This window comes from Peromyscus leucopus, chromosome 1 (assembly GCF_004664715.2).
Source record: "Peromyscus leucopus breed LL Stock chromosome 1, UCI_PerLeu_2.1, whole genome shotgun sequence".
NCBI classification, from domain to species: domain Eukaryota; kingdom Metazoa; phylum Chordata; class Mammalia; order Rodentia; family Cricetidae; genus Peromyscus; species Peromyscus leucopus.
In genome coordinates, this window is record NC_051063.1 from 47,304,530 (window position 1) to 47,328,710 (window position 24,181).

At 42.8% G+C, this 24,181-nt stretch overlaps 1 protein-coding gene across 1 annotated transcript in view; it reads left to right on the forward strand.

Moving 5' to 3' along the window:
• The first annotated feature begins 11,777 nt into the window (after positions 1-11,777).
• The window catches only part of Entpd1 (ectonucleoside triphosphate diphosphohydrolase 1), a 77,523-nt gene continuing 65,119 nt past the window's right edge, over positions 11,778-24,181 (forward strand). The window contains exon 1 of the mRNA XM_028889388.2: positions 11,778-11,907. Coding sequence (XP_028745221.1) covers positions 11,892-11,907 — 16 coding nt within the window. The 5' untranslated portion in view covers positions 11,778-11,891. The remainder of the gene's footprint in view (positions 11,908-24,181) is intronic.

Sequence of the window (24,181 nt, forward strand, 5' to 3'; positions counted from 1 at the left end):
TCCGGCAGTTAGGGCTGGTGAGTGCGGTCAAACTTGAGCGCCAGCTTTCCTGCCGCGGAACGCTAAGTTTTCTGGCAGTATTCCCATATCATTTAGTCCGTCTGGGGAAGCCCAAGCCTTTTCCTTCCTTTTTTTTTTTTTTTTTTTTTTTCCTTCAAGGCCCAGGCCAGCAATCTTCTCCTTCCTGCTCTCCCCCAGTGCGAGTTTCTGACATCTCCCCAGAGACACTCATTTGGAAACTTTTTGAGCCAGTGAAGAATCAGCTTAGAGGGCTTTCCTTCCCCTGAGCAAAGGGAATATTGTGTGTCATGGAATGGAAAGATTTGAACGGTACTATCACATCGAGGATAACAGGCTACTTGCCTGTTTTGGCACACAGCGCAAGTTTGCTTTGCTTTGCTGAATGTGGATACAATGGGTTCTGTTTGAACAAGAAATCATGTGTAACAGACGCTTTTGCAAAACCCTGGTCACTTAGCAGTTACTTCAGTAAAAATGTGCTTTAGCGAAGGGCTTCGGTACAAAAGCTGCATTTGAGCTTTCATACAATGTTGAATTTAAAACATTTGTAAATAAAATTTCAATTTTAGAATAATTTTCAGTTTACAGAAAAGTCATAATAGTAAGAAAGTTCTCATATATTGCACACTACGTTTCTCCCAGTATTAACATCTTACATTAGTATAGCATATTTGTTAATTAATGAACCAACATTAATTTTTGTTTGTTTGTTTGAGACAGGGTTTTTCTGTGTAGCCCTGGATGTCCTGGAACTAGGTCTATATACCAGTCTGGCCTTGAGCTCAGAGATCCATTGTTTCTGCTTCTTGAGTGCTGGGATTAAATGTGTGGGTTACTATCCTCACCTAATATTGATTTTTAATTTGTGTGTGTGTGGGGGGGCATGTTCATGCCATAGTGTGTATATGAGGTCAGAGGACGACTTGTGCGAGTCAGCGTTCTCCTTACCATGTGGATCTCAGGGCTCGGACTTGGGTTGTCAGGCTTGATGGCAAGCACTTTACACACTGAGCCGTCTCCGTGGCCCTGACAACATTATTGAAGCTGAAGTCCGGATCTGTTGTGGCTTGATGATGGGATGCCCTTTGCAGACTCACCGACTGAAGAATGTACCTGGCCCCAGTCCCTAACGATTCCTCTGCTTCCTCTCGTGAGACAAGTAGCTCTGCAGCACACCTCCACGTCTGTGTTGTTCAGCTTCACCACGCACTCAGAGTCAGTGGTGGTCCATGGACTGAAAACTCTGGGTCCCTGAACCCAAACACACCTCTTCTCCTCAGGCTGTTCTCTGAGCTCTTTGGTCACAAAGATAGAAAAATATAACACAAGATTTTATTCATAGTCCCTTAGCTTTCTCCCCAGATGTTACATGTTATTTTTAATCTTTATATACTTTTGAGTTCCGCATAGCTGCTATGATTTCTCAGACTTTATTTTTGACGATCTTGACAGTCTGAAGTAATGCTGGTCAGGATATGTTATGGAGTGTCCCTCATTTGGGACAGCTGTTCTGTCTTTCTCATGGTTATCCTGGGGTTAAGTAGCTTTTGGAGGAAGACCACAGAGATAAAGTTCCATTTTGGGGACATCATCCTGATTGTGTGCACTGCCCACAGGACTAGTCACCAGTGCTGCCGACATTCTTCCTTCCTTCCTTTCCATGCTGTGCTCTTTGGAAAGAGGTGACAAAGTGCTGCCCAGGATGGGCTTCACTTCATTTTGTTGTTAGAATCTGTTCTGTTGCTTAGATTGTTTATGGCATATTGGAATCTCTTTGGTCTCTGTTTTCATTTTGACATACCTATCTTTGCAAGCTTTAGAAAACATTTTTCAAAAATCACTTTGGGGCTGTAGAGCTGGCTCAATGGTTAAGAATATTGCCTGCCTTTGCAGAGGACCCAGGTTCAATTCTCAGTGCCCATGTAATGGCTCACAACAGGTTGGAACCCTTTGCTGGCCTCTGCACAGACATATGCAGGCAAAACATCCATGCACATAAAATTATATATATATTTGGTTTTTTTTGAGACAGTGTTTCTCTGTGTAGCTTTGGAGCCTTTCCTGGAACTCACTCTGTAGCCCAGGCTGGCCTCGAACTCACAGAGATTCACCTGCCTCTGCCTCCTGAGTGCTGGGATTAAAGGCATGCTCCACCACTGCCTGGCTAAAAAATAGTTTTAAAATAAAAACCCACTTCGTGGCACTCTAAGATACTTCAGACTTACCACGTACATTGCCTGTATCAGTCCTAGAATCAGCTATTGCTCAGAATAATTTTGGTTCCTGGTATTGGAGAACGGTCTGTGGGTAAGGCTTGTTGCTATTCAGACATCTCCATTCACTGATACTGCCCGTTGACAGTGCAAAGACATACGTGTGTATTCTCAAACTGGCATTTATACGCAATGATAAATATTGCCGTATTTATCCACTTGTCTCTGTATTCAGCTGACCATGAACTGACTGACTGTGCAATTCCGGTCTATTACCACGTGTATCATTTGAGTAGCTTCACCTTGTTTCAAACACCCCAAAGCTGCTACACTGAGAGCCCTGCTTCCTGCTGCCCACCATCCGCTTCCTGCTGCCCACCATCCGCTTCCTGCTGCCCACCATCCACTTCCTTGTTTGACTCCAGTAGTGTGAGCAGTGGTTGTGCAAAAACGTGCTTCGGTGCACTCCCTTCTGCCCGCTAACCTTACAGCTGCCACTCAGCTCCAGACGGATTTCAGCCAAGGCCCTTTTCCCCTCCAGCCATTCGGTAAGGTTGTTCCCATACTTCAAACACAATCAGACACCTTTTGTCACAATCTACACTTTATTTTGGGATCCCTTGACCCGTTGAATTTTTTTTAAAAATATATTAAGGTTCATTCTTTGTGTAATAAAGTTTTCTAGGTTTGGACAAATGCATATTGTCGTGCAGATACCATTATGTATCATATGGAATAGTTTTGTGGTATTAAAAATCTTTTGGTATGCCTAAGGGCTCAAATCCTAGTCCTACCAAAACAAGAAGCCTCATACACACAAATTCCCACTCACCTGTTTAAATTGTCCTCTATTTCCAAGAGTCTGGGCCACCACTGATATATTTGGTGTCTTGATAGTAATTTAGTAGATTAAGGTTTTAAACTTTAATATTTTCAGAAGTTCTGGAGCCTGATCTTGGTTGAATTGTAATGAGTGCTTTCGTTGGAACAGAACACAGTTGACCCTCAAGACAGCACAGCTATTATGCTACGTGCTCTGGGCTGGTCTTCTCATGAGGCCACCCTTGGGTCACACAGTTCCCTTTTGGGGAAACTGGCTCATCTGCAGCAGCTAATGGCGTACCCTTGCTCAGCATTTTGGGTATCCCTTATTACTGTGGCATGAGCTTATCATGGAAACAGAAGGACTTGAGACTCAGGTCCTCCTCTTCCTCCTTTTGCTCCTTCTTGTAACATGGCCTCAGTTCCGCAGCTACTGACTGAATCTTTAGGATCACTTTAATTTTAGATAAGAGGAGTGAAGAGACATTGTGTCCCATGCAAATGAAACGGCTTCTATTCTCAGTCACCTCAGAAGCTCTTAGGTTACTTCTGAAAAATACACAAAACATGTAAGTGGGACAAGAGACCTAAGAAAAAGCATACAATGTTGTTCAACACAAATTTAGAGCACAGGTAAAGACCAAGGAAGTCCATGTTTCATGTGAGCAAGTTGTGTGCCAGGGTGTCTATTAGAGGTCTCATATGCTTTATTTTTATATATTTTTTATATTATTATTTTTAATTATATTTTTATATATTATTATTTATACTCATGACTCTATGAAGTAGGCTTTAAAACAAACAGCAAAAACCAAAAACAATGAAGGAACCAGGCAATTTATGGTTCAGTGTGTATCGCATTCCTCAAGCAAGTGGAGCAAGTGTAGATCAGCTCCATAGCCTTCGTTCCTCATTTCCACAGGGCCAGTCATATCTGGACACCTGTAGTCAGCAGATCGAGAAGTTGTTGACGGCAAAGAAGTATAATTCAGGAAAGTAGAAAGGAAACTACAGAAGAAGAATGTGAGGATCAGGACCGGGAAGGTGGGCAAGAGGGGAGTGGAGGTGCTGTAAACATGTGTAGAAATCTTGTAATTAAACCACACACACACACACACACACACACACACACACACACACACATCCTGTGGTTGATACACAATAACAAAACTGTCGAAAATACTTAAGTACAGTTGAATTAATCTAGTCCCTGTTTAGCTTTTGAGGAAGTGTGTATGTCATGATATACTATCAAAGCACAGTGCCAAAGAGTATCAGACTTGATATGTTTACAAAGCATGTTGGAAAATTTGGTTAGTTGAGTTAGTCATAGGCCATTATCCGATAGCACGGACTTAGAGCCTTGTGTATGGGGTATAAGGAGATGGAGCAAGGTTGTATTTGAGGGAAAATAAACATGTAAGACAGATACTCACACATGGAAGTAGAAAGGGTGCTATCATGGCAGAGGAAGAAGATGGGGAGAGAAAGAAGAAAAGGAGAAGAAAATGGGGGCAGGTGTGCCCAGAGTGTGTAAGAAAATGTCACAATGAAGCCATCATCAATGTTTACCAATTAATGTACAGTAATTAACTCTTTAAAAAGAAAGGGAGAGCTTGGATTTATTGTTGTTGGGAAAAATTAAGAATTCTCAAGATTGGGTATTTTTATTGCCTTATATGTTTCCCCCAAAATCTGAGAGTACTTTGACTCACTATCTCTAAGGCATTGGTACCAGTGATAAAAACCCGTTTTTTTTGCTGGGCAGCAGTGGCGCACGCCTTTAATCCCAGCACTCAGGAGCTCGAGGCCAGCCTGGTCTACAGAGTGAAATCCAGGAAAGGCACCAAAACTACACAGAGAAACCCTGTCTCGACAAAAAAACCACCCGATTTTTTTTTTATTCTTCTCTCACACATTACGTCCCACCCGAAGTTTCCCTCCTCTACTCTTCCCAGCCCCCCTCCTCCTGCTCCCCTTCCCCCAGATCCACTCCTCCTCCTTTCCCCTTAAAACAAACAAACAAAAACAGGCCTCCCAGGGATAGCAACTGAACATGGCCTAACAAGTTACAATAAGACTAGGCACAAACCCTCATATCAGGGCTGGATGAAGCAACCCAGTAGGAGGAAAAAGGTCCAAAGCACAGGCAAGAGTCAGGGACACCCCCACTCCCACTGTTAGGAGTCCTGTGAAAACCCATTCTTTTCATATCCTTTTTACCGTAAACAGGGCATGGTGCTTCACTCCTATAAATTCTAGCATTTGGGAGGCTGAGACTGGAGGGTTGCTGCAAGTTCAAAGCCAACTTGGGCTGCACAGTGAGAACCTGTCTCATAAAAACAAAACAAACAAAAACATTCCAAACTAAACAAAGAACACTTCATTAGATCATGCTGTTTAAAAAATACCAAAGGAACATAAGGTTTTGAACACTGAAATATTGCAGAGTGTTTCAATGTAGTCACTCATAACAAAAGCTGAATGGATAAGTACAGGCATTCTTGGAACTGGCAGAGCAAGCCATTTGTACAATAGTTACCCAGGGCGTTTATTTTTATGATACATAAAACCCGAGTACCTCTTTTCATGAGTTTTATCAAAGGACTACTGTTTTAATGGAGGCTTAGAAACAATATGGAGGTCAGAATGTCCATTGGCCACTCAGTTCAACCAGCTGTTTCCTCTCCCTGAAACTGTCGAGCCACACTATGCTCAATGCACACTGGATGGAGTGTACAGTCCTTCCTGACTTCTGTTCTGAATGTTTCACATAAAAATAAAAGGAGATGCGATGTTGCTTCTCAGTTTTGCTCTACAGACAGATTGCACAGCGATCTGCTTCTCTTGCTTACCCTAATGTTTTTTAGCTTTGATCAGCTTATTGCTCAATCACTTTTATTTTTCATGCAAATGATCTCTTTCATCTGACCGTTTTTACAGTGGCATGCTTGACCTGTTTTTTGTTTATTGCTTTGTTGTTGTTTTGGTTTGATTTTTGTGAGACATAGTCTCTCTATGTTGCCCTGGCTATCATCAAGGTTGCTATGTAGATCAGGCTAGCCTTGAACTCACAGAGATCTGCTTGCTTCTGTCTCCTGAGTGCTGAGATTAAATGCTGGTGTCACCATGCCAGGCTTGGCTTGTTTTATAACCATCATCTTGCCAGATTACAACTTTTTAAACTGAATCTTGCCATAGTTGAATATTGCCACCCCTGGACCCCAAACTAGTATAGCATGTGAATCCAGACTCAGTAAACACTGTTTCAACTCTCCGTCGCAATTCCACCTTGTAGCCAGTGTATATTATTAATTCAGTTTCCTCTTTTTGTCTCGAATCACTTTTTAACCTTTATTTCAGAAAGTTTCAAATGTTTAAATTATAGAAAAAATAGTACTTCATTTCCTATTTTAATAGTTAACTCATCTGTTTGCATTTTATCATGAATCTCCAGAGGATATACTTAAAAATTGTAGCCATAACAATATCATGCTTAAAAATGAAACAATAATAAAAGAGCCAATCAGTGTTTAAATATTCAACTCTCTTGAGAAAAATTTGTTTAAGAGTTGTACTGTGTATTCTAGGCTGGCCTTGAACGTGAGATTTTTTCCTGTCTCAGCCTCCTGAATGCTGGGATTGCTGGGGTATGCCATCACACCTAGCTCTCTGGAGTGTCCTGGTGTGTTCTGTTGTTCTGTGCCAAATATTTCCTAGGAAATGGTATTTAGATCTAGAAGCTCATCCTTCTTCTTTCCCTCCCTCCCTTCCCTCCCCCCTCTCTTCTCTTACAAGTAAAACAGCTTCAGACAGGATGGGTTATGCTTCCATGAGAAGGCACACGAGGAAGGTTTTGTACCTCCTTTTGTGATGCAAACAACATTGATGATTATTACTTAAACACATGACTGTCCTAGTTGTTAGCAAACAGTGTCACACAAATGCTATCAGTGCTGTCCCTTTCTTCTCTGTAAGCCTTGAAAGAGAACTTTCCGCATGAGCCATTTGGTTGTCTGGTACACTTTGTGCAACAAAGGCCCTGCAGTGTTGATAGGCCCCCTGTCATAAACATTGGCCATGTTACATGTCTGTTGGGTTTCAACTCACTGTGGTTATTATTTCGATTGTTGCTTCAACTTTTCCTACTTTGACTAATGGCGTCTACCTGGGATTGGCCCCAAGTCATTCTTTTTTGGATAGCAGCCCTGCTTTCTGGTGTAACAGAATGCTTCAGACTCATATTCTCACATGCTTTCTGCCTTAGGCTTGGGCTCAGCTATGTTTTCAAAGAGTCTGGTTCATTTTAGTGGGGAATAATAGTGCAGATCACAGTCTTGATGGTAGGATGTATAGAGGAGAATTCCTTAAAGAAGCTGTGTCCCCAAAGACTGATTAACCAATTAAAACTGCTAAAACTGCAACTATGTGGAGATGTTAGAATATTACAGTCCCAGAGGCTAATTACCTGATTTTAGGTAATTAGCTCCCTGAATAGCAAGCCACTCCTTGCCCACCTGAGTGTTAGAACTAACAACCTGTGACAAAAAAAAAGCCTTTGAAATTTACTAACTTAGCTGACACTAGCTTCTACCAACCCCAAAGCTAAGAATGCCATCAGATTATATCGTGGGACTCCAGAAAAGCCTTCCCTTCTCTGATGTATCCACCACTGGACCTTGCACTTGACTTAGGACTAGAAAACTTCATGATATAATTTTTATGGTAGCATGGAATTTGGGACAACCTAAATCTGGTCACAAAAATGGTTAAAAAATAAATGGTCTCTTATTCGCTTTGGGATGAAAGCTGTGGGTAGTTTGGGGTGAAAGTGGAAGCCAGTTGGACAAAACGCGCAGGGCGTGCAGGGAGGAGCCCATGTATGTTTGTGAAAACAGCATTCCAGACAGGAGGAAGGGCAGAGCACACCCCTGAGGCTGGACCAGAAGCAGCAAGAGTACAGTAAATGGCAATAGTGGTGATGGAGCAAAGGGCACGCAGGGCCTGGTAGGAGCTTTATTTTCCTTGTAGTGAGGTGGATCCACTGCAGGGTTTTCAGCGGGGCAGTGGTGGGCTCCTTGGTTTTATCCTGATATCATGGATGCTATATCAAGGGTGAAACAGGAGCCTGCAGAAGAGGCTGTCACAGTCCGGTGGCAAATGATAGGGTTGGCATGAGTATAGTAGCAGAGGAGGCAATGAGAAGAGATCAGCTTCTGGATAAGTTTTGAAGGAAGAACCCGCAGAATTTGTTAGGGATTAGACATGGGCTATAAAGAAAGAAGATTGACCAATGAGTCTAAAGTTTATGGCCTGAGATATGAATGAGACTGTAAAGCAGCATGATATTGGTAGCATCTGATGGGGTGAGCAGAGCTCGTGCTTCTACCCATGTCAGAAAGTATGGGGAGAGAGGTAGGGCAGGCCCTGAACTACTCCATGAGGATAACTGGAATGTTGCTATAGGTTATAAGGAAACTGGGGATTTTAAACACTGGGACAAGATTATCAAGATACACATTGCTGAAAGGCCATCTCTGCAGTGGTGTGGGGAACTAGAGAATAAGATTGACAGCCCTAGACCTGCAGGTACTAATGAAAGGTGGCCAGGGAACAAGTCTGAAGCAGGTAGAATTATAGATAAATGAAAGTACTGGAGTGCTGGGTTCAAACACCAGCTCTATCATGTACTACCATTGGTCAAGATACTTAATCTTTTTGAGCTTCTGCCTCCTGGTCTGTAAAGTGAGGATAATAACAATACTGAGATCGCTGGGTTATTGGGATGATGAGTTAATATGCATTTAAAATCCACTCTACAGATTTTAGTTACTTAAGCATCGTTATTGCATAGAGGGGATTGGCCTTTGGAAGACTAGTAGCCTCACCTACTTGGGGCATGATGTTAACATGAACAGAGTTTTAGAGGGATGAAATGTTGTATAGACGGTGTTAGCTAGTCCCTAAAGTGAAACAGAAGATGCAAGTCAAGGAGAGTTTATATGTAAAAGGACTATTTAAAAATATATGAGAGCGCCAGGTGGTGGTGCACGCCTTTAATCCCAGCACTTGGGAGCAGAGGCAGGCAGATCTCTGTGAGTTCAAGGCCAGCCTGGGCTACAGAGTGAGTTCCAGAACAGCCAGGTTGTTATACAGAGAAACTAAAACAAACATATATATGAGAGAGAGAGCCACATGTCATTAGGCTGGAATGGAAGGGAAGGTTGATAGCAGCAGTCTAGATGGAACTAGCTCACAGGGACAAGGAAAGGAGCAGGTACCAAGCCCTACAGGGGAAAAGTTAAATAAAGCCAGGGGCACAAGAAGCCTAGCTAACTTAAGGTAATCCAAGAGGACAAGGAGCTAGGGAACCGACCTTCTGATGTAGACAGCAGGTGAAGCAGGGAGGATGTCTGGAGGGGCAACTCCAAAGCACCAGCACACAAATTATCAGGACTGCTTTCTTGGCTGACGTCGTCCTGTAACTGGGCTTTGGAGATTGGGAGCAGGTTTCTACTCTCCGTAGGCATTTGATGAAAACTGAATCCGAGCACAGTGAATGGTGGATTTCTGATACTCTCCTAATCCCGTCCCCAAAACAGAAATAGCTGCTGAGACCATGGTTTGGGTTCTCAGACTCCATATTTTAAGGATGCTCAGAGAGAGCAGACATCCTTGTGAAGCAGAGTGACTGAATGTGAGCTTTATTTACTCGCATATTAAAAGGCTTTTAACTCCTCTTGTTCCCGACTTGGGATATGGGACATTGACTTAGCGTTGTTCAGGCTAAGATGAGAGAGTAAGCACTATGACAGAGGTTACAGAAATGGAGAGGAGACAGATTTGAGAAATGGCAAGGAATAGAACAATAATATTTGGTCACCAGTAAAATGTGGGCTATGGGGAGGGGTCACATTTTTATAAAGCCTTATAGTTTTGCAGAACAAAGAAAGGCATAAATCACGGCAAGTTTAAAGTACATTTGTGGGTACATCAGAGAGGCAGGTACAGCAGGATCGGGGAGGCTTCTCTGTAGGCCCAAGAGGCTCTCTGATGACATCCTTAGCTTTGGGATTGGTGGAAGCTGGCGGTCTGCTAAGTTAATAGATTTTAAAAGGTTTTTACCCGTTTGCCACAGGTTATTAGTTATGACGCTCAGGTGGGCAAGGAGTGGCTATTCAGGGAGCCAAGGCTAGCCCAAGGCAAGGTAGTTAGCCTCCGGACCTGTAACATCCCAGCTTGCCACATCACTGCAGATTTAATTGGTCAAACAGTAATTAATTGCTCTTCTAAATGCAAAATCCTATAGGTATGCACTATTTAGTAAGACACAGAAAGTCTTGCTATGCAGTTCTGGATTTATCAAAATATTCAGAATTCACTGCGCACATGCTGTGTGGCAGGCACCGCACTGCACAAGGCAACGGACATCCACGCGGAAAAGTCAGCCTTGCCTGTTACAAACACGACTGAAAGTGTAGAGAGAGTGCATTTCCTTCAAAGCAATCTTCAGTGGTCACGAAGTAAGTGATTTTGTGCAGAACTATGTCCTGTGGTGTAATTAGCTTCCGACATGAATTCTCTGCTAATAAAGGAAATACAGAAAAAAAAAATCAAAAAACAAAAACGTGAGCTAGGAATCAGGAGGCTGTGTCTCCAGTCCTGCATTGTTGCTGTTCATTCACAAACCAGCCACTCACTTGGTGTTTACCGAGTACCTGCTCTGTACCGAGTACCTGCTCTGTACCGAGTGCCTGCACTGTGGGAGAAACTGGCGTTGGGAGCCTGATGGCAAACCAGAGACGCCCACTCTGTGCTCTGTGGCATGTGAACAGGAGCAGGGGCCTTAGTTTCTGTCACCTTGGATTGATGGGATGCCCAAGGAGGCCTCCTTTAAAACTCAAATGCTGACTAAGGTTAGCAGCAGCCTTATAAGGAGAACCTGTCCAAGTGGCTATGGGACTCTTACCTTCCTCCCCAGGGCTCAATTTCAGAAGGAGTTCATAGATGGCTTAAAATTTGGTCAGCCTCTCACCTGCATTTGGGTCACCTTGCAAAGTCTGGGAGTGGCTATCATCCATGTTTATAGGACTTTGGAGGTAGGAAGTCAAAGCTGGGGAAAGGTGGATGACTTTTGCCACTTTTCAGGTGGCAGAGGTCCCAAGTGAGCAGTTTGCTCTGTGAGGCTTCCCAGACAATAATGTGGCTTCCCTTGTAGCTGCCCCTTCTTGAGTTCTTCTCCAAAGAGACAGAAAGGATTGCTCATCGTGGGATAGGAAGAGATCAGCTTCAGGGGGCAGGAACCGGGGCTCTTGCCTTCCACAGGTGTTGAATATCAAGGCTACAGCTTTCTTGCTATCTGGCATCATAATTGCAAGACACAGAGGTTTTTGTTGTTGTTTTTTCTCCCCTTGCAGTAAAAAAAAAAAAAATGTTTTTTTTCAAAGGAGAAAAATGGATTTTTTGTAACAGAGAGGGTGAAGGGTATATAAAAGGGGAAGGAGACAGTGAGCTTTGAACACACACTGCTTCGAGCCTAGGAAAAATAAATTTCAACGCATTGCAAGCCCAGGAAGCTTTCGAGTAACTAGGGAAATGAACCGCCCTACCTCCTCTACCAATCTGTATTTCTAGTCAATGAAAAAGACACAGGGTTTGAGGTTCCTTCCGAAACCGGGCTGGCCAATTTAGCCCCTCCCACAAGCCCTAGGGTCTGTTATATCTCTGATCCGTGAGTACCTCTCTCCCAGAAAGCCACCACTGCAGGCAGAGGCAGCAAAACAAAAACACCCAAGACAAACGAGGAAAGAGGAAGAAAACAAAAAGCTGCCCCTTATGGAAGATATAAAGGGTAAGACCAGAACTGATTTGATCCAAACCCTTCAGGGGAAAAAAAAAGCCCAAATCCAGAGCGAGTTCCTGAAAGAGCCAAAGGCAAGGCGCCTGAATGAACTTTCCCACTCTCCGCCTGAGCGAGGCAGAGGGCTTTGGGAAGCAGAGCTCAGGGTTTCAGAGTAGAGTGCCTCTTGAGCAGGCTGGAGTCGATGAATATTCATAATTAATTGGTATGCAGATCTGTTTGGTTTTTTCTTTTTAGCGGCAAGTAACTGTTTTTCAGTCCCCTTGTACCTAAAGAGGCAGCTGCTTCTTCATCTACAGTCTGAAGTCATCTAGTCTCGGTTTGGGTCCCTGGCTTGCAGATGCTGGGTTCTGCGTGTAGATTTGTTTTGTTCGAATTTCCTGCTTCTTTCCTTCTGGGACATTAGCAAAGGCTCCTGCTCCTTCTCTGCCGGGAGTCGGACAGGCAAGTTAATGTGGCAAGAGGCTGTCACAACAGGACCCTAGAGTACGTGTTGTAAAAAGGCTGCAAGCTTCTTGAGCTGTGTGGGGGAGTGCGCTTGTCCCCGAGAGGGAGAGAGGGGTGGAGGGAAAAGGAAGAGATCCTCTTAAAAGAGCAGGTCACATCTGACTGACCACATTAGATCTTGTCTAGGAAACTACAAGCGCAGACTGGTTTGCACAAATGGTGTGCAGTCTCTGCCTTTTACCTCTTTTGGGCATTTTCTGCCAGGACGGAGAGCCAGCTGCTCGCCAGTCCCTGGGAGCCAGGAACAAAGGGGCAATGTAGGGTCGCAAACCTACTTCACCGCCAGCTTCTAATATGCTCACAGATTTCTATCACATAGGATGCAGAGGGATTGGAGGATAACAAGCAGATTTCTTCCTAGTTACAGTAGACGATGGCTGTGTGAGTTAGTACTAAGTCGTTACTCTGCTGGGACCTGTGTCCCTTTTAGCATGTGTGCTCCGCGCCCCTCACATCATCCATATAAGGTAAGTGCTGTCCTTATCATCTCCGGTTCCCCAGGGAACGAAGCGGGTAACTCACCTTGGGACCCTGTACTTAGGAAGTGGCAACTGTGGATGCCGGCAAGCATTCTGTACTTAGGAGGTGGAAAGCCTGGGATGCAGGGGGTCAGGGCTCTTCTAGTCCTCCACACTGTCGCTCTGCTCAGAAGGCTCTCTGGCACACAGATTCTGGGTCACCCGATTCTAGGCTTGTGAATCTCTGAAGCTACTAGGGAAGAGTCAGTGATGAAATCTAGTCTGTGAAGGAATTTGTATTTTGCAATCAAGTTTACACCACCAATCTCAGTTGGTGTTAATGGCCATTCTTCATGGGGGAGAGGCAGGCATGGTTATTATGTGTGGTCTTTTACCAAAGGGAGAAATCTGAGCTTGGAGGGGCTAGACTGCATGAATCAAATGTCTAGCTGTCAAAAAGTCCGGGTCTGAGGAGCGCTCCTGTACTTCTGGTTTCTCTTCTGAACACGTGTCCCCACCCCCAGCTAGTCCTCACCAAGCTACTTTCAGTTCCCCCAGGGAACTGATCTTTCCTCCTGCTCAGCCTGCTGCAAGGCAGCTTCCTCCATCTTGAAGGCCTATCTGGCCTCTTTTCTTCTTTATCCTGGAGCCAACCCACCTCTGTTTGAATTCATTTTTACTGTGAGCCTCAACTTTCTTACCTGTGAAACGAAGAGAATAATACCTGCCTCAGAGGGTTTTAAGGAGAGTAACGATCTATACAAGCTCCTGGTGGAGACTGTGTGCTCAATAAGTATGCTGTTGCTGTTGTTCCTAGATTTGTCTTGAGTATTGCTCTCCCTTTTAAGCCTCTCCCATACTTTGGTCTAGATCAGGACCTGCCTTGGATGTTTCTTCAATACCTCACCTTTAATGTTTAAGACGGCACTCATCATACTCAACTATTTTTCTTATCTCTGTGTCACTTTCCAGCCCCAAATGATAATTTCTGTATTCGTCTTTGGATGTATGATATCCAGTGCACTCCCCCACTTTTTTTTCAGCCTTGCAAGTCATGGCCACTTTGTTGTCTGTGCAGGTAGGGTGGTGGGAGAGAGATCTCAGTCATGACAGAAGGGCAGAAGGCAGCTGGGGTGCTCACACAGGAGCCTGAGAAGATGTGGTGTTGGGAGGCATGCAGGAAGAAGCCTGAGCCTGGGTACTGATTTAGTAAGAGCCACAAGAGAGTCAGTGGCCCGTGGTTGGGCTATGAGTTTCACCACATGAGGTCCACAACAAGTCCCTAGGGTCCTTATTATGAAACAGCTTAGTGGTCATAAGCCACAAGGACACGTCCTTAATGTTGATATCATCTCAGAAAAGATACTGTGCTTTGTCTAGAAGGTGGTATTCCCCTTGCTTTTGTGTAAGTCTAGAAGGTTCTTGTCAGCCACAAGCACCTCGAGCTCTTTAGTGGGCATTCAATCAGTAGCTAATGAACCATTATTATTGTAGTTGTTGTTCATTCAAGAGTCTGAAAGGTTTACAAGGAACCTTTGAGTTTGTAGCAAGGCTTCCCCTGCATTGATGCATCCAACTCCTAAACAGTCCACAGACATCTTTCTAGGTAGATACTCTGAAGAACAAAACGTCCCCCACCTCTAGGTTGATGGTCTTAATTGATGATGTGACTTCATGCCAAGGCACCCAGTTTGTCCAGTAGAGCTCTGGATGAATTTCAGTTTGTATTCCCCACTCAGCCAGGGACCAAAGTGGAGATTTTTAGTTATCTCCTAGCATACCTTTGCTGTCTCTGAACAAAACATCTGGTTTGATAAATGGTGTTCCTCTAGCCCCACTTTATAGAACCTTGCTGTCTGAGGCAGTGTATTCTGGTATTGAAAGAAAAGCAAACACTGCCGAGTCTGGGCCTGGGTAAAATCAACGCACACTGTTTGTTCCCAGCACCCCTCTTTTCCTCTTCCTGGCATACCTTCAAAGCAACTCCACAAATATTGTTTGTCTGCCATTTGTAAGTACCTGTGCCAGCTCCTTGGGATATAAACAGTTTGCACATGATGTAGTAGGGGAGGAAACATACGAAACCAATTCTAATGGACGCCAGAGCCTGTCAAGTGCTAATAATAGCTAACATTGATTACTAAGTGCCAGACACTAATGTTTTATATATGCTGTCTCATGTAATCTCCACAACAACTCTTTGGGATTGATTTATGCATGTCACAGTTACAGAAGGAAGTCACTTGGCCAAAGTCACATGGCTGGTAAGAGGCAGAGGGGGCGTTTTTTGCTCATGTGGTCAGTCTGTAAAGCCTGAACTAAACAGATGTGTCCTACCTCACGAGAGCCACGAGAGCAGTCCAGTGACGGTGCCGTGAGGAGCACAACTCAGAGCAGTGACTTCTCAGACCCCTTCTCAAAGAACAGGCTGCTTTCAGCTGGACTTAGAAAGATAAGTCAAGTCCAGTGCCCACAGAAAGTCCCTTCCTTCCCCAGTCAATAACGCCAAGGGAACTCTTCTTGTTACTAACCCTGGACTGAAGAGTAGAAAGCTCCCCCTCTTTTCCACATTCTGCGCAGGACCTATTTGTGTCCTGTCCTGGAGATTTGAAGGCAGAATTGCGGAGAGTCTTGACCATTGTTGTGACCGGTCCTGACAATGGCAGAGTTTGGGATTACCAATCATGCAATTAAATAAACATTTACAGAGTGACCATCTGCACATGAAATTATGTCCTTAATCATGATTTTTCCCTCTTAGTTACAAAGTAAGTGATGGGGTACATCTGGACGGCAGTGATTGCAATTCGCATGGCCGTTAATTGGCCTAAGCATCCTTTTCTCCACTGTGGTGGTACGGTTGCTTCTCCATTCTCGTCAGGAGTTGTGACCAAGGGAGGATTTAATTCAGGTGTGCTGGGCGGCTCGGCCTGCACAGGGTGATGGTGAGGCCTGTGGGAAATTATGTGGAGTTTACTCCTTCAAATATTTTGGAGGGAGGCCAAAACTAAGCCCTTGTGGTAGAGAATCAGCAGGCATTTTGACAGAAGGGAGAGGGGAGGCATGAGATTAGTAAAGTGTGTGTGTGTGTGTGTGTGTGTGTGTGTGTGTGTGTGTGTGCATGCACGTGTGCGTGCATGTGCGTGTTTCTGGGATCTTGTTTCTCAGACTTTAACATGCACATGCACCTTTGAAGATAATAAAATTCAGACTCTCCTTCAGAAGCTCTGGGCTGAGGCTGAGGACCTGCAATTCTCCCACAGGCCAGACGGTGATGCTGACCCTCCATGGCCACCTCACTGGCAGTGTCAGAAGGTCATGTCTTCCTCTCAGGGCTTATTTGGTACCCATGGATCAACCCCCAACCCCTTCTTCACCCCACACTCTCTGAGATGGATGTGGAGCCACTGATGAGCTATGCCATTGAAGGATAATGGGAAGCCTAATTCATTTGTACTCTCAGAGGACTATATGCCCTGCGATGGGATGTTCAGGCCTCCAGTTTGCTATGACTTAGAAACAAGCCCACCTTTCCAGCACACAATCTACTGCAGAACAGAAAGGCCTTTTGTTAGAGTTCTTAAGTATTTTCACCTTTAAAAAGGGTTGTTACTTTTAATGATGTGAATTCGTGTGTTTGTGTGGGTATAAGCATGTGAGTGCAGGTGTCCATAGAGGCCAGAGACATCGCATCACCTGCAGCTGGGAGGTACCGGCAGATGTGAGCCGCTGACATAGGTCATGGGAACAGAATGCATGTTCTCTCCAAGAAAGGACACGCGCCTAACAGCCGAGGTCATCTCTCCAGCCCCCATTTTCAACTTTTCTCTGTTTCCCCACAGTCCCCAGCCCCCCTAAACTTCTCTTGTTCTCCACTCTCAGCTTGAACAGGGCTGGAAGCTCATGTGTGGCTGCCTATAGAATCCTGCGCTGGACCTAGAAGTCTCAGGGGAGGTGGGGGTTGCAGGGACTTGGGGCTCTGAGACTGGGTATTGTCTACACTGCATATCTAAAGTGGGAATGATCCTAGTTGCAAAGGTAGGAAAGTGGATTCAGAGAGGAATGCTGGGATTTCTTTAGTATAGCTGGAAATTTCTCTGGTCCTGCGTTGCCCAACAGTCTGGATGAATCTCTCCCACCTGCGGGTCCCACAGTCGCTTATAAAATAATTACTCAGAGGCTTATCAAACTGTATGGCCTATGGCTCAGGCTTGTTGCTAGCTAGCTCTTTCATCTTAAATTAACCCATTCCTATTAATCTATGTGTTGCCACATGGCCGTGGCATTACCGGTCTGCTGGCATCTTGCAGCTACTTGAGGGTGGCTGGCATCTCTCCCCTACTCTCCTTTCCTCTTCCTGTCTCTCTCTTGGATTTCCTGCCTGGCTATAACCTGACTTGCCATAGGCCAGAGCAGCTTCTTTATTAACCAGTCATAGCAGCACATATTCACAACATCAGAAAGACACCCCACAGCACTTTAGCTTTAGAAAATTGAGGGGGTTGTGAGCAGAAAACATTGTTGGGGAGTTGAAGCTGTGAAAAATGTTTTCTGATGGGCACACAACTTGTATTTTTTCGATTCTGTATTATCAAAGTGACTTTAGAGACCAAATCATAGAACTTGCCCACCCAACATAAAGAGGAATTTCTTTTGTTTTTTTAATTTTTATTGTTTTATGTAATAGATTTTTTGACTTAGACAAAATGTCTCTTGCACATGCACGCATGCATACACACACACACACACACACACACACACACACACACACACACAACAAAAACTAGGCTTGTGATCCTTTTGCCTCAGCCCCTTGGTGTTGTAATATGGGCATGTGTCACCAAGCCTGGCAGGAAAAAAATGCTTTTATTATAAAAGGAGAAAATAAGTAACAATGACATTTCAAAACAAAAAAGAAAAAAAAAAGACTAATGCCCTTGAGGTAGAATACAAGAAAGTAAAAGATGAAGGAATGGAATGTAAGGAATTATTTTTTTTGTGGTCAAAATTCAAGGAATCATTTCAGAGATGTTTCTCTTGGCCTCCTACAGAGTGTGTGTACAGTTCCTCTGTGTCCACGAGGATGCCAGTGGTATAGTGCATACCGTGAGAACTCCCACGTAATCCTGATTAGGGTGAGGACAGGGCCTCGAGAGCTGCGGGCGGGGGCTGCCCCTCTTATTTCGCCTTTACTTGAGTACCACCGTGAAGAAAAATGCTAACACCACGATCATCAAGCTATGTACATCTTTAAAGTCTGGCTTTTAGAAGGTGTGAATCACAAGTATTCTCCATCTGTAGCACACTTTTTACAGTCACATAGTAGATTTATCAATTTCTGTCTTTTGCAGAGGAACTTCTTCCCTACGTAGGGGTGCACTCGGAAGATGGAATCCCAGAAATAGGATTACTGATTTAAAACCTGTAAATATTTTCTGAAGTTCTCTCTCCCCATTGCTAAGTTGCCTTTTCAAGGCCAAGTTGGTTCCAAGGTCAAGTTTGTTCTCAAGATATGGGCCCTTCATTCCACTGCCACTCCCTGTTTTCTGGCATCCCCAACGGTGTTCATGATTGGTTAAAACTAACTGTATCAGCTTTAAAAGTCTTTGTAATTTTTTTAGTTACTTGGAATCTTCACACAGTATGTTTAGTTTTTTGCATAAAGTCTACAGTCTTTGCCCATTTATTACTAATTTGCATTTTATGTTTTTAATTTAATTTCTGTAAGTGATTCATTACCTAAAGCTATTTAATTTTCTGCTATACTTGCAATAGTTTTATGGAATCTGTTCCTAGTGTTTTCGTAATATTTCATATTGTTTTTATGAAGAGATCCAACACAGTTTTTTACATAAAGCTTTGTAGTTTAGAGTTTGATACTGTATTTTTATTGCCTCCTTAACTCATAGTAATATGTTTTAAATTCTAAATGATTCTTATTTTTGTTTAGATTATTATTAATTTTTCATTTGCTTCTTAATGGTTAGAGAATATGATTTTATAATATCTGAAATATCCTTTTAAATAAACATATGATGAATTTTTATAAACCCATGAATACTTATGAATGCAATTTATTACATTTAAAATATAAAATTGATATTAACCAATTTAATCTCTTTAATTATGTTGTAATTCATCTCTAATTATAATTTTCCCTTATGTGAAATTATAGTGTATATGCATTCACTGAGTTCGAGAGCATGTTTGTGTGTGTGTATGGTGTACATGTGTTTGCACATGTATGGGTGTAGGTAGAGGCCTGAAGTTCATGTTAATGACTTCCTCGAAAACCGTCCACCTTGTATATTAAGTCAGGGTCTCTGGCTGAACCAGAAGCTTGCTTGCTGGCAGGCCATTCCGCTGTCTATATCCACCTGTCTCTCCTGCCCAAGACAGGCATTCCCAGCTGTGCCTGGCTGTTTACATGGGTGCTGCTGGTTTAAACTCAGGTCCCCATGCTTCACAGCAAGCACTCTTACCTTCTGAGCTTTCTCCCTATCCCCAGACTCCAAGTGCTTTGAAAGAATAAATTGTCTTGTTGGTGCTAATTTGTGACAGCAGCCATTTTAGGACGCTAATATGTAAGTATTTACTAAATGGATATGAAGTTACTATAGTTACCATACAGATGTATTTGGGTCACACACTGTTCTAATCACTTTACAAATGTTAATTTAGTTTTGAAACATCAGAGATTGGTGTTATTTAATTTCACCATTTTACTGATATTTGAGGGATGAGAACAGTTAAGCAACTCAGCTAATATCTCTTAGTTGGAAATTGTGGAGTTCAGACTCAAATTCTAGGCATTGGTCTCATTATTATTTGGAGATATGGTTTACATACCACATGACTCATGCATTTGAAACCTACAATTTGATGGGTGCTAGTATAGTTCCATAATTGTGGACGATTGTCACAATCAATTTAGAACATTTTTGTCATTTCAAAGCCTCTGCACCCATTAATAATCACTTCCCATTTCCTATCTACTCACCCATCCGTCCCCTCTTCCAGACCCCAGGCCAACACAATCCAGTTTTTATCAGTAGCTCTGCCTAGTCCAGCTATGGCCTGTCTATGACATTTTATGTTGAATCACATTTTAGCTACCTGTTCATCACTCAGTTGATATGGGGGCTGTTTCATATCTCGTTTTTTGTTGTGATGGATGCTGTTTTGCACATGCCTGGACAAACTTTGGTGTAGAAAATAATTTCCATAGGTATAAACCTGGAGTCGAATGGTTGGGTCATATCTATGTCTACTCATTTGAGGAACAGCTAGACTATTTACTGAAGTAGGTGTGCTATTTCACACACCAGAGTGTGGTGTTCTAGTGTCTTTACATCATCATCAATACCTGTTGTCATCTGTCATTGGTTAGAGCCTTCCTAACAGGTGAAGAGTGGTGTCTTGGTGTGGTTTGGGTCTTGTTTCTGGGTGGTTGATGCAGTTCTTCATGAGATCTCCAGGCAATTGTGTGTCTTCTTTGGAGAAATGTCCATTTGGATTGTTTATCAATTTTTTTAAGTTTGACTTTTTATTGTTGATTTGCAGTGACTATGTATTCCGTTTGTTCAGATGGATGACTTTCAAACATTTTCTGTATTCTAAAGTTATCTTCCCATTTTTTATGATAACTTTTGTTGTACAAAAGTTGTATATTTAAAAAGATATTTATAAAGATATTATATCTTTGATTTCTTATGTTTTTGATGTCATCTCTAAGAACTCAGTGCCTAATCCAAACTCATGAACTCATTTATATCTGTGATTTTCTTTTAAGATTTATTTTACTTTGTGTGTATATTTTGCCTGCATCTATGTGTACCTCACACATGCAGTGCCCATGGAGGCCATAAGAGGTCATCAGACCCTTTGGAACAAGAGTTGCTGATGGTTGTGAGCCACCATGTGTGTGCTGGGCATCAAACCTGGGTCCTCTGAAAGAGTAGCAAGTGTCCTTTACTACTGAGAATCTCTAGCCTCCTATGTTTTCATCTGCATTTTTATGGTTTTTATCCCTATATTTAGATTTCTGATTCTTACTGTTTTTTTCCCCTCCACTTCCCACCCTTCTTTTGAATATCCAGTTACCCCAGCATCCTTTGTTGAGAAAAGTGTTGCTTTCCTTAGTGAATTATCTTGGCATTGTTGGGAATGAATTTGCTGTACATGAAAGTCTGTTTCTAGACTCTCAGTTTCGTGTTCACCCCATACTGTCCTGGTCACTAAAACTTTGTAGGGAACTTCACAATCAGAAGTTTGAGTTCTCCAACTTTGCTTCTCTTTTTTGAGATTGATTTGCTGTTTTGTGCCCCATGCATTTTTCAAATGAATGTTTGACCATCTTGTTAATTTCTGCAAGAGGAGCTGCTTGAGATTTTGATAAGGATTCTACATTATGCTGATAAGAATGACACATTAACCTGAACATAAATGTATTTGGAGAAGATTGTTGTTTCATCTCTGGCACAGTGGCTGCTCCTTAATCTTCTGTTATTTCAGCCATCAGTTGCTCCTCCACAGTTACCAGTCTGCTTCTCTGGCAGTAGCCTGGCTGCTCAGGCTGCAGCCTGTCAGGAATTCTGTTCCTGCAGGCATTGGCTCTGCCACTGCTGCTAAAGGCAGCTTTAACTAAATCTCTATTGTTCTATGTGTAAAAGCTGGGGTTGAAACCTGCTCTCTCAGAGAGGTTGAGTAGCACCTCGCTAACCTCTCCTTGCTGGTGTCTCCCCAAAGCCTGTTCTTCCACTCAACCAAAACAGAAAAACCTGCACCACTCAAAATCTCTCCCTACTACTTCTCGTGTGTCTATCAAGTGCCCTCTGATTAGTTTCTGTCAACTAGTTGCTAACTCAGCCTCCTGACCCAAGGTTAACTTTATTTAATTAACACACATGCAAACTCAGGGTTCACAGTGTGATTGAATATACCCCAATAATTGTCCTTTTAAAACTATCAAAGACTGGTCTGTAGCTCTGTGATAGAGTTCTCAGTAAGCTCAAGGCAGTCTGGAGCACTGGATTTTAAATAGATGAATGAATCATAATAAAAAAATAAGGCTTCTTATCCACGAGCATGTGGTAGCTCTCTTTTTATCTGCATCTTTAACATTTTTCAATAATATTTTATGGTTTTTAGACCACAGGTTTTAGGTTTGTTTTGTCATATTTACTGCAAAGTATTCCTCCCTCTTTTTGATGCCTTTTAAAGAATAATTGGAGCCAAATTCATGCTTTTTAAAAAAAGATTTAGCCAGGCGGTGGTGGTCCACGCCTTTAATCCCAGCACTTGGGAGGCAGAGCAAGGTGGATCTCTGTGAGTTCGAGGCCAGCCTGGGCTACCAAGTGAGTCCCAGGAAAGGCACAAAGCTACACAGAGAAACCCTGTCTCAAAAAACCAAAAAAAAAAAAAAAAAAAAAAGATTATTTATTTATTTTATGTATATGGGTGCTCTATCTGCGTACATGACTTTATGCCAGAAGAGGCATCAAATACTACTAGAGATGGTTGTGAGCCACCATGTGGTTGAGAGAATTGAACTCAGGACCTCTGGGAGAGCAGCCAGTGCTCTTAACCACTGAGACATTTCTCCAGCTCCCAGACACATGCTTTTAACTGCAGCACTTTTGAGGCAGAGGCAGGCAGATCTCTGTGAGTTCTTTGGTTCATATATACTGTCCATCTTTATTTCCAATGCATCTATATCATTTTATCAAATATATATATATATATCATCCTTCCCTGTTTAAAACACTAGCTTTTGAAATGAATTTTCACATTGTTTTGATGGAGGAATTGAAATAGTCCATACTTGTTTACTTCCTTTTCTCTTTTGACACTGGACCTTGGCTTATTCATTGTTATGACTTCAGAGATGTGGATGATAGAGATCTTATTTTTCAGATTCCAGGGGAATCTGAAAAGGAAAGCATCCTTGTTTCAGTGTATCTTAATATTGAAGCAGAAATGAGCAACTTGGATCTTAATGTGAAGAAAGGACTCAATAGCACCTGCTTCCCATGTCCTTTTTTTTCTTAAATGTCTAATCTGTGCATATAGTCAACATCAGTACTAAGTGTAAGTAAATTGGTTGCAAAAGGTGACTTTTTGCAACTCTGTGGGTTTGGTCTTGGGTTTTGGTACCAAAAATGTAAGTAAATTGCATGTTTTGCAAAAAGTGAGTTTTGCAACTCTGTGGGTTTGGTGTCCTGACTACCTGGGGGAGTCAGGCAACACCTTGAGCTGCTTAGGAGAGCTCTGATGGCTGAACTGGTATTCAGTATGATTCATTTCTCACCATGCTGTCTGCATTCTTGACTTCTTAATCTGGGCTCCTTTCCTGATGAGCTATCCTCTTGGTGTAGCAAATTAACTTTCCAGAAAGGTGATCATTTCAAAGAAGTGTGACATGCCATCTTGAGGACAGAAATTTTCACTGCCACGTCACTGGGAAAGTTCCTCCAGTGTTTCAGGAAGTCTGATGCTGTAAAGAAGTTGAGGACAATGATATTTTCAGCTAGAATTGTGTTCTATGCACTGTATCCCAGTGTTAAAACTTTTGCAGCGAGGTAGCTGAGGATAGACTTCCTTTTTTAGATTGGCCTGGGATAACCCCGCTGCTTTCCAAATGCAGCTGTTCTGGAGGGAGTGAGGAGACCCTCTCGGTAGTGCTTTGGTCCCTGCCCCAGCCTTTTGTCTTAACTCTCCAAGGGCTTACTATTTGGATGTCTTCCAATTTCATATTTCTTTATTTCCTTTTTTATCCTTTTCCCCCCTTCATTTATTTTTCACCAAACTCCAAGAGTGTTTTCCTAAGATTTTCCTCTACATCATTCAATTTCCCTTAACTAGTGCCAACATCAAATTTGATTCAGCTGCAGTGATTTTGGCTTCCATGAAATCTTTTAGCTTGTTCTTTCTCGTAGCAAGATCTTCTCCTATCCAGTTAAAATCAAATATTTCCCTTTCTGTCCTTCTTTATATCAGTTTATCAATGGAGATGACATTCTCCTCCATCTTTCAACTTTATTGAAACATTCATTTATTTATTTGTTAATTATTATTTTATGTGTATGAGTACTTTGCCTGCATGTATGTCTATGCAAACACATGCCTGCAGTGCCCAAGGAGTCCAGAAGAGGGTGGTGGATCCCCTGGAACTGGAGTTACAGATAGTGTGAGTTACCATGTGGGTGCTGGGAACTGAATTCAAATCTTCCTCTGGAAGAACAGCCAGTGCTCTTAACCACTGAGCCGTCTTTCCAGCCTCATTAAAAAAAAAAAAGAGG